Raw genomic sequence first — 17,670 nt, 5'->3', positions numbered from 1 at the left:
GGGCGCCGAGCGGGACCGCGGGGGGGCGTCCGGCTTCCTCACGCTGCACAACGCCTTCCCCAAGGAGGCGGGCGGAGGCGTGACGGTCACGGTCACCGGGCCGCCCGCCGCGCCCGCGCCCGCGGCCCCCGCGCCCGCCGCGCCCGCCCCCGGGACCCTGGCCAAGGAGGCCGCCGCCTCCAACACCAACACGCTCAACAGGAAAACCACGCCGGTGTAGGGGCGCGGCGCGGGGAGCTGAGGGGGCGTGTCCGGGGCGCGTGCGCGGGCGCGCGTGCAACGAGGCTGCCGGGGTCGGGGGCGCCCCGCTCTTCCCCGTGAGCGCGCTGCAGACTGCTTGGCCCTCCCCGCACCCCGTCGCCACCCCCGGGCGTGGGGGAGCGCCCCCCCTCCCAGGCAGGGACCCCGAGCGAGGGGAAAGGGAAGGGAGGGGGCCTTTGTGAGGGAGCGTCGTGTTTTATTTTTCTGTGGGATTTAGGGGGAGGGGGGAGGGCCATGGTGTTTTTTGCAGTTTTGAGATGTTTTCTTTTTAATGTTTTGCTGTGTGCATGTGGGGGCGGGGCGGGGGAGGGGAGGGAGGGACTCCCAGCCCAGCCCAGCCCAGCCCAACTCCTGGAGAGGGGCCCATAACACGCATACGTAGTTACACCTACAAGCTATATATAGGCTCTATATAAAGAGATGGAAGGATTTAGAGAAGGGATGCAGAAAGGCGAAGGGAAATGGGACGGACGCGGGCATTCATTCATTTTTTTCATTCATTATTCCACAAGGGTTTATTAAGCACCTGCTGTGTGCCAGGTCCTGGTACATACATAGGAAGGCCCTGGGGAAGGGGACATAAACACAGGCACAGAAAGGGACTCATTCATTCATTACTGGCAATTTATTTGCGTGCTTAAAGGCTAGGCATTGTGTCCAAGGCTGAGCATACAAAAGGGAGGAAAACAAGGTCCCCGACTTCCTCATAGAGTTTACATCTTGTGCCCGAGACAGGCTTTAATCGGGGAATCATATACATAGACAATAAATTACAGTTGGGATATAGGAGAAACCTGAGATACGAGGAAATGCTCCATCAGGGGGGCTTAACCCAGTTTAGAGGACATGCTTTGAGCTGACAGGGAAAGGATGACAGAGCTGGCAGGTGGAGCGGGGGGCAGGGAAGTACACAGGCATTGCAGCATATGCAAAGGCCCTGGGGGCAGGAAGGAGCTTCCAGAGAGGCTGAACTGAAATGAGCCTGGTGTGGCTGCAACAAAATGAGGCTGGAGACACACACAGGGCCAGATTGTGACTTGTAGGTTGGGTCAGGAGTTTGGATTTTATTCCAAGGGTGGCAGGCACCGTGGAATGAGTCGAAGCAGGAGTGTAAGGTGAATGGTGCTCAAAGGGAAGGGACGAGTAAGAGGCAGAGATGGACTGACACACAGCATCAACCAGGCACAGGCCCTCGAATCACACTGTCGTAGGAGGGAGCACATGCTTACGCAAATACCGAAGTACAGGTATGGTGTCCGGTGTGCAGGAGAAGCCTGGGACTTAGAGATTCATGTTTCACTCACTCGTTAATTCAGCCATTCACCCATGAACATTTCTGAGCATCTGCTAACATTCCAGGCAATGTTAGGATCTAGATCCCCAGAGGTGAAACAGACCCTCTCATCCTGCTCTCAAGGAGCCAGTAGGCATCAAAAACTGCAATCCACGCAGGACAATTAGCCCTGTAACAGTGACCACAATGGGCACCATGGAACAGAGGGCAGAGTGACCAACTGCTAGGAGTGGGCAATGCTCAGGGGAAGCTTCCTAGGGAACACGATGCTCAGTCTGGGTCTTAAAAGGATGAGTAAGTGTCTGCCAGATGATGAAGGGGATGAGGAAGGCTTTCCAGGCAAAAAACGACTTAGGCAAAAACGTGGGGAAGGGAAATGAAACAATGTGATGTATTGGGGACAGTATTAATAGTTCTGGGACGTTGATGTACAGGATTGGGGTGGGAGGGGAGGCTGGAGAAGTAGCTGCAAGCCAGGGTCTAAAGGTTCCGGGTTTTGGACTTGGTTCTAAGGGCAGCAGGGCAGGATGGCAGTTGAGCTGGAGCAACTGTCTGGCTCAGCTGAGCCCAGCACAAGCCCGGGGTGTATAGACGACTTTGATCCTGCCCTCACAGGGCTCCCATATAGTGCGAAGACAGACACAGACACAGACAGTGCAAAGAAGGAAGTGGGTAGCGATGGTGACCCCCTGCCAGGGCCTTCGAGAGCCTTCATCTTGGGAAGGTGGGACAGCAGAGAGGGCTGGAACCGAGGAGGGACCACATAAGAGCTGGATGTTCCAAATTTCCCTCCGGGGGGCCGTATGTTAAAGCACCAGGAAGGGGGTGAGACTGGAGGTCAGGGGCTTCGGGGGCAATTGTGGAGGGAGTTTTAGGGAGGGATGATGGAAAATGTAGGGAAAAGAATACAAGTGAGCGAGATGGAGGACAGAGTGTAGGGAGGATGAGACAGAGAGGAGGGGGACGGGAGTTAAAAGAGATAAATTTGGTGGAGGATTTTCTTTGCTGGACGAGGGAGACGGAACTGGTTGGGGGAGAGTGGATTCTAGAGTTCAAAGGTCAAATGTAGAGCAAGAGTGATGGAGGGTGGGCAGGAGGAAGAGAGAGGTGGGCAGGAGAGGATGGCAGAAGACACCAAAACTAGTTTAGTGACAAAGACAGAAAAAGTCAAAGACACAGGAAGGTGAGCCAGAGAGGAGAAAAAAAGGGGCAGGAGAGAGACAGACAAAAGATGCGCAGATTGAAGGAGAGAAGTCTCAGAGATACGAAAAAACAAAAACCCCACAAAGGTGGATAAACCACAGAGAGACAGAGAGGGGTCTAAACCACAGAGGAAGATTCAGAGATACGCACAAAAAGAAATGTGGCAACTTAGCAGTACGAATAGAGTTCAGGAATGATCCGTGTTTTGTTTTGTTTTGTTTTTTCAGTATTCAAGAAATATTTTTTGAGCGCCAACCTGTTCTAGACCCAGTCTAGGCCCAAGGAATGTGGCGGTGAACGGACGGACAAGGTCCCGCTCTCCTGGGACTCACAGGAGAGACAAACAATAAATAATAAGATCATTTCAGAGACTGAAAAGTGCTTTAAAAATTAAGCAGAGCGTGGGAACAGAATGGCGGCAAGGGCGACTTTAGATAAGGTGCTTCCGGAAGACCTCACTGCAGAGGTCAGGGAGATCGTGAGAAGGAAAGGGAGGTGAGAAAATCTGGGGACAAGGATTCCACCCGCAAGAGGCAGCACAAAAGCCTGAGGAGTAACAGGTTTTGGAGGAGGCTGTGGGGTGAGCAAACGGGGTGTGAAGCCGAAGCGCAGCGTGAGGCTGACCAGGCAGCCCTGAGAAGCAATCCGAATTTTATTCTAGATCTGAAGAGAAGTCCTTTAAAGGGTTTTGAGCCATGATCGTGTTTTTATTTAAACAAAGGAACAACAGAATCCCTTTGCTGTGCTGAGGACTGACTTCAGGAGTCGGAAGTGGATGCGAGGAGTTAGGGGCTGTTGTCCTCGTCCAGTCGAGGCTGCAGGTGGCCTGGAGCAGGGTGGAGTTAGCGAGATGGAGGGAAACGGGGGGGACAGGTGTGGGACTGTGGCGATAGACCCTGCAGTGGTGGTGAATTGGGTGTCATAGGGGAGGCGATGAGAAACCAAGCTAAGGGGAAGAGAGGAATTCTTCGAATTGGGCTTGTGCATCTTGGGACGGTGCTGCTGTGTGTCGTGGCCAGGAAGGGGAGACTGGGATAAGGAAATGGGCTTTGGGTGGGAGGAACCAAGGGTTCACTTTTGGATGTGTTGAGTTGGAGATGCCTGTGGGAAATCCAAGTCGGGGTATCAAGTAGCCAGTTGGATACCTGAGACCAGAGCTTAGGGGAGAGGTCCTGGCTAGAAATACAAGTTTTGGAAACGTCAGCATGTAGGAGACATTTAAAGCCACAGGACTGGGTGAGGTCACCTAGCAGGTGATTGTGGACACAGAGGTGACCCTGGCCAGAGCCACCAGGGCATCTGCATTGGTGGGGGTTGGGGGTTTGGAGAGGATGTAGCAAAGGGAGTTGATAAGGAGTGACAAAGAGGCAGGCCGAATCCAGGAGAGTCACAGAGGACGAGAGCACAAAAGTGTTTCAAGAAGGGGTGGAGGCGGCCAGGCGAGCCGGATGCTGCCGAGAGCTAGAGAGAGATCCCGAGAGCAGAGTGACCACTGGGTTTGATGACATTGTCGTGGCTGATGATAAGAGGTCGTTTCAGTGCAGTGGTGGAAATGGGAGCCCTATTGGAGTGAAGGGGAAAGAGAATGTGGGAGGAAGACGGAGGGAAAAGGAATTTAGGTAATTGGGGGGGGCGTTATGAAAATGACACAGAAAGGAGAGAGAGGGAGGCGTGCAGACAGGGAGACACACACCCTGCAGTTAGAGAGCTGCTATGGCGGGCGGATCCAGAGAGATGGGAAGGCCCAGGAGGGGAAGACGAGGTCAGGGGCAGGGAAGAGGTGATGCCCTAAGAAGGCGCGGTGTCCCCATGGCCAGGGCTGCCTGGCCCAGCTCGCGTTTCCTGCTGCTGCCAGCACCAGGCATGCACTGGGGACCCCTCCAGGTCCTGTCAAGTCCCCGGAAGCCCCAGTGAGGTGAAAGGAAAGAACAGGTTTCCTTCATTCATTTGCAGAAATGAGCATTCATTCAGTCCTCAGAAATGTTTCCTTAGGACTCCCAGTGCCAGGTGCTGTAAGCCTCTGCCCCGTCTCTGCCCGTGGAGGGGGCACAGGTCGCGACTGGAACAGAGCGAGGGCAGTGGGGGCAGGCAGGCGTTCAGGAAACACAGCACAGGGCAGGCGCCTTCCCGAGCTTGGGAGGGGGTGTGTGCGCCATCACCTCACTCCATCTGGTCATTCCTTTGCTCATTCATTCATCCATTCGAGCCACCCGATTCACATTTTTAAGGCTGCCTGTGTACCTGGCCATTTGAATTCCTCCTGTATACTTGGCTGGCCCCTGCCCCAGTCTGGTTGAAGAGCGGGACACAGACACAGACAGTCGCATCCCAGGGAAACGTGTGCCCCATCAGAAAAGTCCAGAACAAGGGTGGAGAGAGAGGGCCAGAGTACTCCAGAGCCCTGCTCAGGTCGGGCGCCAGGCCTGCCTGCAGCGGCTAACCGGAAGGAGTTGGGGAAAGGTGGGTCCCACCCGTGCTGTCCGCAGAAGGGCTGAGGGAGGGGTGAGGGGTGAAGATCAGGCCCTGCTGCCATGCCACACGGCTGTCCCCCGTCCCTGCCCCTGGGGGAGCTGAAACTGCATGGAAGGTCCCCCGGGGGCGCCCCATCTAATAAACTCGATGAAGAGGACTGCTGCTCTGGTTGCCGCGCCCCTGACAGCCGGCCTCTCCCTGGAGTGGGCCCTTCCTACCTCCGGGGGGCTAAGGACCCCAACATGGGTATAGGTCCTTCTATCCCTCAAGACCAAGATTCTGGCCCCAGGCTCCTCCTCCAGGCCCAGGATTCTGGGCCCCCAGCCCCTCCTCCCTCAGACGCAGGGGTCCCATCCCCAGCACCTCCTCCCTCAGACCCAGGGGCTCTCCCCCCAGCCCCTCCTGCCTCAGACCCAGGATTCTGGGCCCCCAGCCCCTCCTGCCTCAGACCCAGGGGTCCCCCTAGCCCCCTCCTTCCTCAGACCCAGGATTCTGGGCCCCCAGCCCCTCCTGCCTCAGACCAGGGGTTCAGGCCCCCAGCCCCCTCCTTAGTCAAGACCCAGGAGACCCGGTCCCAGGTCCTTCTTCCCTCAGATCCAGGAGTCGCGGCCCGAGCCCCCTCCTCCCTGGGAGCCCCAGCAGTTCAGGTGGGCTGCCCGCCCCCTCTCTCGCCCGCCCGCCGGGTGACTGTGGACCTGGGACTCTCAGCCCCCGCCCTTGCCCCTTAAGGAAAGTCCCTTCGGCTCGGACCTTTGCAGGACCCGGCCCCAGCCCCTCCTCTCCGGGCGGCCTCCTCCCTCCCCTCTCGTCCCCTTAAAATACCCGGGATCCCTATGGCAACAGGCGCCAGGCGACAGGTGCGGGTGTTATTTACGGGTCGAGCCCGAAATAGCCCGGGAGGGTGAAGGGGGTGGGCGGAGGGGCGCGAGCCGGGAGAGCGCAGGGGCCAGTCCGGCGGGCGAGGCGCTGGCGAGCAGAGCCGGACGGTTCGGAGGCGTCGCGGAGCTGGGGGCGGCGCGGCGCGGAGGCAGGAGAGCGAGAGGGGCCCCTGCCCAGGACACCGGGGTGGGAGGCCCGAGGGGAGGGCCCGGCCTGGAGCTGAGCCTGGAGCGGTCCAGGCCGGGCAGGCCCTGGGAGCCCGGGGGAGGAGGACGGAGTTATCCCGAAGGGACTCAAAGTCTCTTTCTGGTCCCAGTTGTCGTTTGAACCCTGGGAGTACTTTGTGTGCCTTGGTCTGAGCCCCAGTGGGGGCCCCAGGCCCCCTTCTGAGCCGTAGGGGCTACTGGGCCTCCTTTTCTGGACTCCTGTGCCGCTCAGCCTTAGTAGCGACCTTCTCTGATCTCTGGTCTGAATGGCTAGGGAGGCCCCCAACCCCTTTTCCTGAACTCCAGCTGGACCCCAGTGCTCCCCTGAACCCCGCCAGGACTCTGCTGCTCCCCTGCTGTGAAGGCTGGGATCCCACTGCCTCCCTGAGACTCCCTCCCCGCCTGAGCTCCCCTGGGGAGCTCCCCAGTTTTCCTTTACTGAATCCCAGAGGGGACCCAAGTTCTCTTTCCTCAAACTGAGCCTAAAGGAACCCAACCCACGTCTCCTTTCAAACTCAAGTCCCCTTCCTGGGCACCCCAAACTCGGAGCCCTAGTGGGGTGCTCCGATCCCTTCCCTCAGGAAAACCACTTTCCCTTTTGTTTGTCCTCCCAGTGGGGACCGGGACGGCCCCTCAGAGCTTCAGCGGGAACCGGTTCTTCCTCCAGAGCCCGCAGGGCCCGCTCTGAGGACTCAGGCTCTATCTCTGGGCCTCAGGGGGACCTCGCTTTTACTCTGGGCCCCGTTTTCTTTGCTCAGTCCTTGAGGGCACCCCAGGCCCTCCTCTGAACCTCAGGGGTACCCAGCTCGGGGATCTAGTTTTTTCTTTTCTAAATCCCAGAGGCGACCCCGACTTTCCCAACCGAGGTTCCAGGGTGGACTGGGATCTTCCTCTTTAGTAATCGGGGACACGCAGCCCCTCCCGGCCCCAAGACCCCAGGCCGCTCCGCGCTCCCGCCCCCAAGCCCCCTGCTCAGCTCTGCCTCCTCCGGAACCTGCCCTGCGCCCCGTCGGAGACAAGGACAATGATGTGGTCCAACTTCTTCCTGCAAGAGGAGAACCGGCGGCGGGCGGCCGCGGGCCTGCGGAGGGCGCGCGGGCAGCAGGGGGCCGAGATGACGCCCGAGCGCGAGGGGAAGATCAAGCTGGCCTTGCTGCTGGCCACCGTGGGCGCCACGCTGGCGGTGCTGTCCGTGGGCACCGAGTTCTGGGTGGAGCTCAACACCTACAAGGCCAACGGCAGCGCCGTCTGCGACGCCGCCCACCTGGGGCTGTGGAAGGTGTGCACCAAGCGGCTGTGGCAGGCGGACGTGCCCGCGGGCAGACAGACCTGCGGCCCCGCGGAGCTGCCCGGAGGTGAGAGGCCGCCGCCCCGACCCAGGGCTGTGTCCCGCAGACAGGGCGTGAGAGAGAGGGGCCCGCGTCTGAGAAAACCGTGCCCCAGAGACAGCCTGGGCCCCCCGAGAAAGCCTGGGCCCCAGGGCGAGAGCTGGCGTCCCCAGAAAGAGCCTTCGCCCACATCAGCCTCTGCTCCCAGAAAGTGTTAGAGAGAGAGAAGGGAGAGGGCGAGCCCCCAGCCATAGCCTGTGTCCCTGGCTGGCCTGCCCCCGAGAACCTGTGCCGCAGAGCTTGTCTTCCAGCTACAGCCTATACCCTGAAACCAGCCTGTACCCCCGGCTACAGCCTGTGGCCCCAGAAAACCTGGGCTTCCTTGTAATCTGTGCCCTCAAACTTATCCTCGAGCTGTGGCCTCTGCCCCTGGTATGGCTATGCCCCTAGACCAGCCTGAGCCCCTAGACTAGCATGTACTCCCCGGCCTTCCTGTACCCCGAGACCAGCCTGTGCCCCAGGCCAGGCTGTGACTTTAGACCAGTCTGTATCCCTCGACTGTTCTGTGCTGCCAGAGAGCCTGGGCCCCCACCTACAGCCCGTACTCCCAGACTATGTTGTGCTGCCAAAGAGAGCCTGGGCCCCAAGACCATCCTGTGCCCCCCAACTATCCTGTACCCCCAGACCATCCTGTGTCCCCAGTTATAGCCTCTTCCGCCAGACCAGTCTATGCCTCCAGATCATCCTATGACCCCCCAAAAACCCTGTCCTAACACAGCCAGTGTTCCCAGGCATTACTGGGTGCCCCTAGAGCAGCCTGTAGCTCCACAGAGCCTATGTCCCTAGATAAACCTTGCCTGTGTCCCCAGACTCAGCTGGTTATTCCAGACACAGCTGGTACCCTCAGACAGCACGTACCCGCACCAGACAGCCTGCATCCTCCAGAAATGCCTGCGCCCGCTGAGGCAGCCTGTGCCCCTGTGCATGTGCCCACAGACAGCCTGTGCCCCTAGAGAGACAGTCTGGGTTCCTGTTGTCAGCTTGCTCTTCCCACCCTGGATACAGCCTGCACCCCCATCCTGTGAGCCCTGGGGAGACAGACCACCTTAACGCCCACCCCCAAGTAGAATCTGTGCCTGTTCCCCACCCACTGATGCCACCAAATGAAGCTCCCAACATCCCAGGGCAGACATATGTCCTCTCTGACAGGACATGCCCTGCCTTGTACTTACACCAGTGGGACATTCTATACCCCTTGGGAACTGGATGAAACCTCATTCTACCTCTGCTGACCCAGGGGAAGTATCTGACACTCCTCAGAGCCCATTCAGGCTGTCCTATATTTGATCGCCCATATGAGATCTCTCACACTCTTTCCTCTCCAAAGAATGGACTATAATCTTCAGTGCCCCTCAGAGAATATCTCCTGTTTTTCTGGACTCCAGATGGGGTTTCCCTGTCCTTTACTTCTCGAGGTGTGATATCTTACATCCACGGCACCCTGGATAGGATGTTCCAAGCCCTTGGTAACATGAACGGTGCCAGGCACTCTGAGCTACCCACTTGGCGTCCAGATAGGCTGTCTTCATTAAACGCTTTACTTCTGCAGATGGGCTGCCTTTTGCCCCTCAGGATCCCAAACAGGACGATCCCAAACTTTTGCAAAATAGATGCCCTGGTGATAAAAATATTAGATGCTTATGTAGTGCCCGGTTCTGTTCTAAATACTTCACATGCATTAACTCATTTACCATTACAGAAACCCCATGAATAGTTATTATCACCCCCATTCTACAGAAGAGAAAAATGAGGAGAAAGGAATTTCAGTCACTCAGTCTGTGCACCCAAGCTAGTGATGTGGGGTTTGAACCCGGGTTGTCTCTGTTCTTAACAGCTACATTATATCACATCTCACTACTCCACAAAGAGGTCCCGGAGGTCCTCGCTGCACTGGAGGGCATGTCCATCCCACCTCACTGCGTGTATGGGGTCCTTCACATCCCTCGCTATCCCCTCTGTCGGTCAGAAAGGACTTCAATCTTCTTACAGGGCTGTTACCATCATCCCACAACCCCAGCCCTCAGAGGGCATCTCCCAATCTTCATCGTCTTCATCGTCTCAGAGAAGCGTCCCGTACTTCCCACTGCCCGTCAAAAACATCCCCGATCTCCCTTGCCTGCAAGGGGGGTGACGCATACCCTACACTTTTCCAGATGGGATATGCCATATCCTCTGGGGCTCAAGAGACAGGATGTCCTAAATCATCAGTAGCCAAAACGGGACGCCACACTGTCCCAGAAGGGACTTTTCTTTCTTTCTTTTTTTTTTTTTTGAGACAGAGTTTCACTCTGTTGCCCGGGCTAGAGTGCCGTGGCATCAGCCTAGCTCACAGCAACCTCAAACTCCTGGGCTCAAGCAATCCTTCTGCCTCAGCCTCCCGAGTAGCTGGGACTACAGGCACGCACCACCATGCCCGGCTAATTTTTTGTGTATGTTTTTAGTTGTCCAGCTAATTTCTTTCTAATTTTAGTAGAGACGGGGTCTCGCTCTTGCTCAGGCTGGTCTCGAACTCCTGTGCTCAAACAATCCACCCACCTCGGCCTCCCAGAGTGCTAGGATTACAGGCATGAGCCACCGCGTCCAGCCCTTGATACTACCCTTTTAATATTTGCCAACCTAATTTATCAAAAGTGGTACCTCCCCGCTGATTTGAATTGCATTTCTGTGATCCCTGGTGAAGTGGAGCATCTCTTCGTGTACTTGGGGGTTATCCAGACTTTCTCTTCTCTGAATTCCCACTTACCCTTTGCCTGTTTTTCAGTTGGGTTACCCCTCTCTTCTCGCTAATCTGCAGGCGCTCTTTGTGTATTCCAGGCAGGAGTCCATTTTGAGATGGGAAGCCTTTCTGAGCCTCTTAGCCTTCTGTTTCCTGTATCTTGGTGTCCTTTTTTGAATAAAGTGATTATCTATTTCTAATCCCACTCGACCCTTAACAATCCCATACAAAGGGGCCAGGAAAAAGATTATTATCTCATTTTAAAAAGGAAGAATCAGAGGCCCAGGGAGGTTAAGGGCCCACTCAAGGCCACGGATCTGGACCTCACAGCTCCGGGTTGGAATCCCAGCTCCTGCATGGTGGTGTGGCAGTGGGTGGCTTTTCCATCTCTGAGCATCATTTTTCTCCTCTGTATATCCGGGGTGCTGATGTCCTAGTTTTAGATTTTTTGAGCCATGTTAAGTGTCCAGCCCTGAGCTCACACAAGGGATCTTGTATCATCACCTCCTCTTTTCCGTCTTCTGCTCTCACAGAAGCAAACTGCACCTATTTTAAATTCTTCACCACGGGGGAGAATGCACGCATCTTCCAGAGAACCACAAAGAAAGGTGAGAATTTTCCAGCCTATGGTGGGCGAGGGGTGGAGGGTATGCTGACCATGCTAGAGGAGTGAGTTCCTGACTGCACTGTCCCTTCCTCTGCCAGGGGATTTCTAATTCTTACAGCAGCCCAATCAGATAGAGATTTCATTCTTGATTTTCCAGAGGAGGAAACTGAGGCCAAGAGGGGTTCAATGACTTTACCAGAATCTTCCACCTAGGAAGTGGCTGAGGAGGATTCTGACTTGGATCACTCCACTATAACACACCACCTTTGCCATTGTCTCCCACACATCCTGCTGCCTCAGTTTCCTCACCTGTAAACGAATGGTGACCAGATCATAAGTAATGATTAGTAATTTCCATCTCTTTCTGATCCTGGCTCTGTCTGCTTTTTGCTCTGTGTTCTTAGGCAAATAACTGACCCTCTCTGAGGCTTAGTTCCTTAAACTGCATAAGTAAAATGTTGGGCTGGGTGATCTTCTGCTTGAATATTCATTCCTCTCCAGTCTTGAATTGTACATCTTCCTGGTTCTGAGTCCCTGTAGATGAGTCCTCCCCATTCCCTACATCCCACATGCTCTGCTTCTTCCCTCTCCCCTCCTTACAGAAGTGAATCTGGCAGCTGCGGTGATAGCAGTGCTGAGCCTGGCAGTCATGGCCTTGGGATGCCTCTCTGTCATCATGGTGCTCAGCAAAGGTGCAGAGTTCCTGCTCCGAGTTGGAGCTGTCTGCTTTGGCCTCTCAGGTGAGGGTTGAGAGCCTGGAGGCTGAGGACAGAGCATGCTGGGAGTATCTCCAGGCACTATTGCATGCTGGGAGATGGGATCTCTATGCACCATTGCAAGCTGGGAGTGGGGACTCCAAGCACTGTTGCATGCTGGGAGATGGGATCTTTATGTATCATTGCAAGCTGGGGGTTCCAAGCACTACTGCATGCTGGGAGGTGGAACTCCAAGTACTGTTGCATGCTGGGAATTGGGAGGAAGTCCAAGGGCTATAGTAGGCTCAAGGATGGGAGAATCCCAAGCCCTAAAGTTGGCTGGGAATTGAAGGCTCTCCAAACACTCTTTTAGATGTGGACCTGGAGAACCCAAACACTGTCGCATTATGGGAGATAAGGAGAGGTTTCTGAGCATTGTTTCATGTTGAGAGGATAGGGAAGCCCAAGGGATGTAGTAGGCTCAAAGATGGGAGAGTTCCAGGCTCTTTTGTTGGCTCAGAATTGGATGGTCTCCAAACACTCTTTTAGATTTGATATGTGAGATCTGCAAGGACTACTGTATTCTTGGAGTCGAAAAATAAAATGCTGCATCTTCTGAAATGTAGCCCTCAATAACAGTAAAAACTTCAATTGATTGTACATCCTGTTCAAATCCTTATAACAGTGCTACTAAGGTATGGATTGCTATCCTCCATTTCATAGATAAGAAAATTGGGGTCGGAGAAGTCAGATGCAATACTCATGGTAACACAATTCATGACGGCAGATGTGGGACTTAAAAGTTGATCTTCTTCTTCCAAAGTATGTCTCATCACCTCACCTCATCATTGCATTTTGGAAACTATGTTTTTGTGGGATCTTTGTAGACTCAGCATGGTATGATGGAAAGAATGCTTAACTGAGAGTGGTCTAAGGTCTAGCCTAGGCTGTGCCCTATATCACCATGTGACCTTAGGAAGCTTCCCTTTATTTTCTGGACTTTGGTTTCCTTATTGGGTCAAATGTTTCATAAGGTAGATAGAAAAATCATTAATTATATAAACTTCATTTCTTTATTCTTTGTGTATTATGAATACCTACTATGTCCTAGGTAGCCTGGTAAGGGCTAGAGATACAAGACTAATAAGAGAGACACTTTGTCTGCTCTTATAGAGCCAGAGGTAAACTGTAACCAATAATTTCGCAAACAATAATTCAACTATAATTGTGATGAGAGTTATGATAAAGTATATTAAGGGTCCACACTGTGGTGGGAGTGTGTGTCAGAGAAACTCCCCAAGAAATGTCACTTATGATGATAATGGAAGGATAAATCGGAATTATCTAAAGTATGGTGGTGACCATTGTGGTGGAACAGGTGATGTTGATGTTGGTGATGGTGGTCATGGTGGTGGTGATGACAGTGGCGGTGATGGTGGTGATCGTGGTGGTGGTGATGTTGGTAATGTTGTTGATGGTGATGGTGATGATGGTGGTGGTGGTGATGTTGGTAATGATGGTAGTGGTGAGGGTGGTGGTGATGATGATGATGGTGGTGGTGATATTGGTTATGACGGTGGTGATAACATAGCATGTACAAAGACTGTAAAATACTTCACAAGTTTGAGGAAAAGAATAAAGATTAGAATCTAAAGCAAAGCAAAGCTTGTGTAAGCGTATACGGTGGCTTTGATTAATAAGTGAGGTTGAGGCCTGATGCAGGATGAAGCCAGAGAGACACGCTGGGTGTCCGGAAGCAGACACAAGTGGAAAATAACAATGACCACATTCTTATCACTGTTTTGTTGCCTTAGAGACCTCCCCCTAGATAAAGGGGAAAAGATCCAGTCATCCCCTTTCATTTTGTTTATTTGTTCATTAATTCATTTAATTCATTGGAACACACCCATGTCTCCACAGTCATCCCTAGGTACCCATGGAGGATTGGTTCTAGGACTCCTCGCAGATGCCAAAATCCACTCCAAGTCCCTTATACAAAATGGTGTATTATTTGCATGTAACCTATGCACATCCTTTCATATACTATAATCATCTATAGATTGCTTATAATACCTACTATAATGTAAATGTTATGTAAATAGTTTTATCTAGGAAATAATAATAAGAAAAAAGTCTGTGCGTGTTCAGAACGGATGCAACCATCCTTTTTAAAAATATTTTTGATCTATGGTTGGTTGACTCCTTGGATATGTGACCGTCAGATAGAGAAGGCCAACTGTGTATATATATATGTATGTGGAATATTATAAGAGTATACAAGACAGAAGGGTGGCTCATGGAGATTATCATCTGATTAAGGACCCAGAACTAATACAAATAATCTCACAATTACAAACTGCAGAAAGTGCTATGAAGGAAAAGTAGCATTCCGTAAGAGTGTACGATGAGAACACTTGATTTACTGCAGGGAGTTAGGGCCTCTCTGAAGAGGGGACATTGGAAATGTCAACGTCTGGGTAACCAAGCTAGAAACAGTTCCATGGAGAGTGACAGGGATACCGTTGCAAAAGATGGCCCGGGAAATCAACAGGGATCAAAAAGATCTGCTTGGAGTCCCAACTTCTTAAAAGCTGTGTAATATAAAAAGACAAACGTTTTTATATCTCTGGGCTTAAATCTCCTCATATGCATGAACTGATCCAGGTATCCATGTATCAAGTGCCAACCATTCATTTACCGTTCCATGGATCTGGGGGTTTCTTCCCTCTCCCCTCCCCCTTCCTCTCTTTTTCTTTCTTTTCCATCCTGTTTTGCTTCCTTCTTCCTTCCCTCCAACCATCTATTTATCCATCTGTTCATACGTCCATTCATTTCACAAGTATTCCTTTAATATCTAGCAAGCGCTAGATGCTGTGCCAGGTACCACTGGGGATAGAATGAGAATAAGATAAGATGACACCTATTCTCGTGGAATTTATAGCTTGGTAGAAAGTTGGTGCTGACGTTATTATTGAACTCACACCTGCATTGTTCCTGGGGGTGCAGGGGAAAGTGTTGATATAAAAGTGTTTAATGGAAGTCTTGGGCATGAACAGGCCCTGCAAATCGTACAGTGAAATGAGAGTCAGTGTGGATCTGAGGTTGTAATCACTGTGGTTATACTGGGTGTCAGGGATCGGGGTGGGTTGGGCTTTTGAGGTCTTCCTAGATAAAGGGACACATTCAGGTTCTATTGTTTCCGTCCTTCTATGTTTTAGAGCTACGAGACAGAGAAGTTTGCTGCCCTCATGGATTTATAGTCCAATGTGGGAAGACAGAAGTGAGATAAAGGGACAATACTCATATAAATCAATATTTATACTAATAAGTACCAACTGTGGTGAATGCTATAAATAAAAGGTAAAGAGTATTGCTGTACCCTCGGTCTTTACAAAACAAAAAAGAGGCAAAGAGTATGAGAAAATATAGCCGAATGTAGACTTAGGTGGCAGTGGTCAGGAAGGCTTCTCTAAAAACTCACCATCTAAGCAGAGATGTGCCAAATGAGGACGCATAAGGCAGGCTCAGGGAGGGGTAAGCAGAAAATTATTCCACGCAGCAAAATGGTCTTCAGTCTTGAAACAATCTGGTGCATTGAGGGACCTTAAAGAAGTCCTACTCCACTTTGCTAGAGCGTGGGCCGAGCAGCTTGAGAGGGGGCTGAAGAAGCAGGCAGGGGTGCGTGCCTTTTTAGATCACGGCGAGGAAGCCGGGCTGGATCACGGAGGAGGCATCATGGCGTGGCTAAGAAAATAGTCTGCGGCGTGGACCTGGCTGGGCTCAGCCCCAAGCTCCACTACTCCAGGCTTCAATTTTCCCGCATGTAAAGTGGGGATCACAATGATACCCACCCCACAACGTCAAGGGGAAGCGATGAGATATGAAGGCGTTTGTCTAGATTCTTGCTACAAAGCTAGGGTCTCAAGGCCGCGGGTCAGCAAACCATGGCCCACGTGCCGCATCCCACTCCTCTTGTTTTTGTTCAGCTGTGAGCTAAATGGTTGTGGGAAAAAAAAAATCAAAGGAATACTATTTCGGAACACATGAAAATTGCATGAAATTCAAGATTCGGTGTCCAAAAATAAGGTTTCGCTGGCCTACAGCCACTCCGTTCATTTACGTATTGTCTGTGGCTGCTTTCACACTACAGAGCCGAGTGGTTGTGACAGAGACCGCATGGCCCGTAAGACTGTAAATACCTACTCTGTGGCCCGGAGGCTGCAGTTTGCTGACTCACGGCTTAGACCAAAAATCCGAAAGTCATCCTCGGTCCCTCTGTGGCCCTTACACCTCACATCCATCTGTGGCCTCCTGTTCTCTGTGCTTCTCCTCTTGTCCTCCTCAAGTGGATCTCCATGGAGCAGCTCGAGCAATACTTGCAAGTTGTAGATCAGATCATGATTCCTCCCCTGGTCAAAGCCGCCTAAATCCCTACTATATTTAGGCCAGTATTAGTCTGCTAGGGCTGCTGTAACAAAGTACCACAGGCTGAGTGGCTCCAACAGCAGAAGCTGATTTCCTCAAAGTTCTGGAGGCTGGAAGTCCAAGATCAAGGCATCAGCAGGGCTGGTTTCTTCTGAGGCCTCCCTCCTCGGCTTGCAGACGGCCGCCTTCTCCCTGTGTCCTCACATGGTTGTCCCTCTGTCCATGTCTGTGTCCAGATTTCCTTCTAAGGACGCCAGTCGTATTGGATTAGGGGCCACTCTGGTGACCGCACTTTAACTTAATTATCCCTTTAAAGACCCTATCTCCAAATAGTCACATCCTGAGGCACTGGGGGGGTCAGGACCCCAACCCGTGAACTTTTGGGAGGGGGGACACAGTTCAGCCCACAACAGTGCATTTAATTGGTCCATCTCCCCTTCTTGGATGAAGCTCCAGAAGGACAAGGACTTTGCTAGCCTTGTTTATATTTATTTTGTGATAAGAGCTCGATGGAGATCTGTTGGGTGAATGAAAGAATGCAGGAATTAGCAAAAGAAGGAAGAGGACTGGGTGGTGCCTCCCTTTGTCTGTGACGCTGAGCTGCATGGAGCAAAAAGGGATCATAAAGGGGCTGTTGAACCACTACATCCAGGCTGCAATCTCCAGATCCCTGGCTGACAAACCACAGGGGAACTGGGGTGCAGGGAGGAAGGAGGGTCAGGAACGGAGGTTGGGGCCAGACTTCAGGACCTGAGATGGGAGGCAGCTGGGATCCCTCAGATGGTCCTGCATGAACTGACTCCCGCCCGTCTTTGCCATTCCATTTACCACCTCTCTCCCCACCCCAGTGCACTTTGCTCCAGCCACACTGGCCTTTCTTTTCCTCAAACACACTCTGTTCCATCCTACCGCAGGGCCTTTGCATCAGCCACTCCTTCTGCTTGCAATAGCTGTTGCTTAGTTTTGTGCACAGCTGGCTCCTTCTGCTCCTTCAGGTCTTGACTCAGATGGCACCATCTAAAGTCCCCACTCCACCCCTGGGTGTCACTCTCTCTGTTTTTGTTTCCTTCCTGTCCTGTATCACTCCCTGAAGTTACCTTGTCTCCTCATTTGTTTACTTTGGAAGTTGCGACCTGGCAGCCTGCAGGCCAGCGAGGGCCAGGAGATGTGCTTTGTCTGGCGGGCAGGGTATAAAAGATTTCTCTGCATCGACATTTAAAGGTTGGGCGAATTCCCATAAAAATGATCATTGTTTAAGCAATTCTGGCTATTTGTGAGAAATAAGGAGATCCAGCAAATTAGGTCCCCGTTTCTGAAGGGCTGCAGGTGACTGAAACTGAGGTTGGCTTCTGTTTGTCATTGCTCCCACCACACTTGTGTGTTTCATGTAATTATTTATGTTTTCTCATTGCCCCCTGTAGGCATTTGAGTCTTGCAAGCCTTGGTTTATTTGTTGACCATTCGTCTTTTCCAAGTGGAATATAAACTCCACGAGGGTAGGGGCTTTCTCTGTCTTGTTCTTTC

The 17,670-nt window shown here is 52.6% G+C and overlaps 2 protein-coding genes across 2 annotated transcripts in view; both read left to right on the top strand.

Moving 5' to 3' along the window:
• The window catches only part of CACNG8 (calcium channel, voltage-dependent, gamma subunit 8), a 15,653-nt gene extending 15,433 nt beyond the window's left edge, over window positions 1-220 (top strand). Inside the window, exon 6 of the mRNA XM_012643319.1 lies at window positions 2-220. Coding sequence (XP_012498773.1) covers window positions 2-220 — 219 coding nt within the window. The remainder of the gene's footprint in view (window position 1) is intronic.
• Window positions 221-7,204: 6,984 nt separating this feature from the next.
• Window positions 7,205-11,788, top strand: CACNG6 (calcium channel, voltage-dependent, gamma subunit 6). Its single transcript, XM_012643395.1, has 3 exons — window positions 7,205-7,670; window positions 10,953-11,027; window positions 11,629-11,788. Exons 1-3 carry the CDS (start codon window positions 7,340-7,342, stop codon window positions 11,775-11,777), a joined length of 555 nt encoding a protein of 184 aa, XP_012498849.1. The 5' UTR covers window positions 7,205-7,339; the 3' UTR covers window positions 11,778-11,788.
• Window positions 11,789-17,670: the final 5,882 nt, after the last annotated feature.

This window comes from Propithecus coquereli, unplaced genomic scaffold (assembly GCF_000956105.1).
Source record: "Propithecus coquereli isolate 6110/MARCELLA unplaced genomic scaffold, Pcoq_1.0 Scaffold196, whole genome shotgun sequence".
In the NCBI taxonomy this organism is placed as follows: domain Eukaryota; kingdom Metazoa; phylum Chordata; class Mammalia; order Primates; family Indriidae; genus Propithecus; species Propithecus coquereli.
This window is presented reverse-complemented; position numbering and strand designations above follow the sequence as displayed.

Bases quoted from the DNA above. Each gene is read 5' to 3' on its own strand.
- CACNG6 (XM_012643395.1), top strand. From the start codon at position 7,340: ATGATGTGGTCCAACTTCTTCCTGCAAGAGGAGAACCGGCGGCGGGCG. The intron at 7,671-10,952 runs GTGAGAGGCCGC...CTGCTCTCACAG, and splicing joins CCCCGCGGAGCTGCCCGGAG to AAGCAAACTGCACCTATTTT. The intron at 11,028-11,628 runs GTGAGAATTTTC...CCCTCCTTACAG, and splicing joins CCAGAGAACCACAAAGAAAG to AAGTGAATCTGGCAGCTGCG.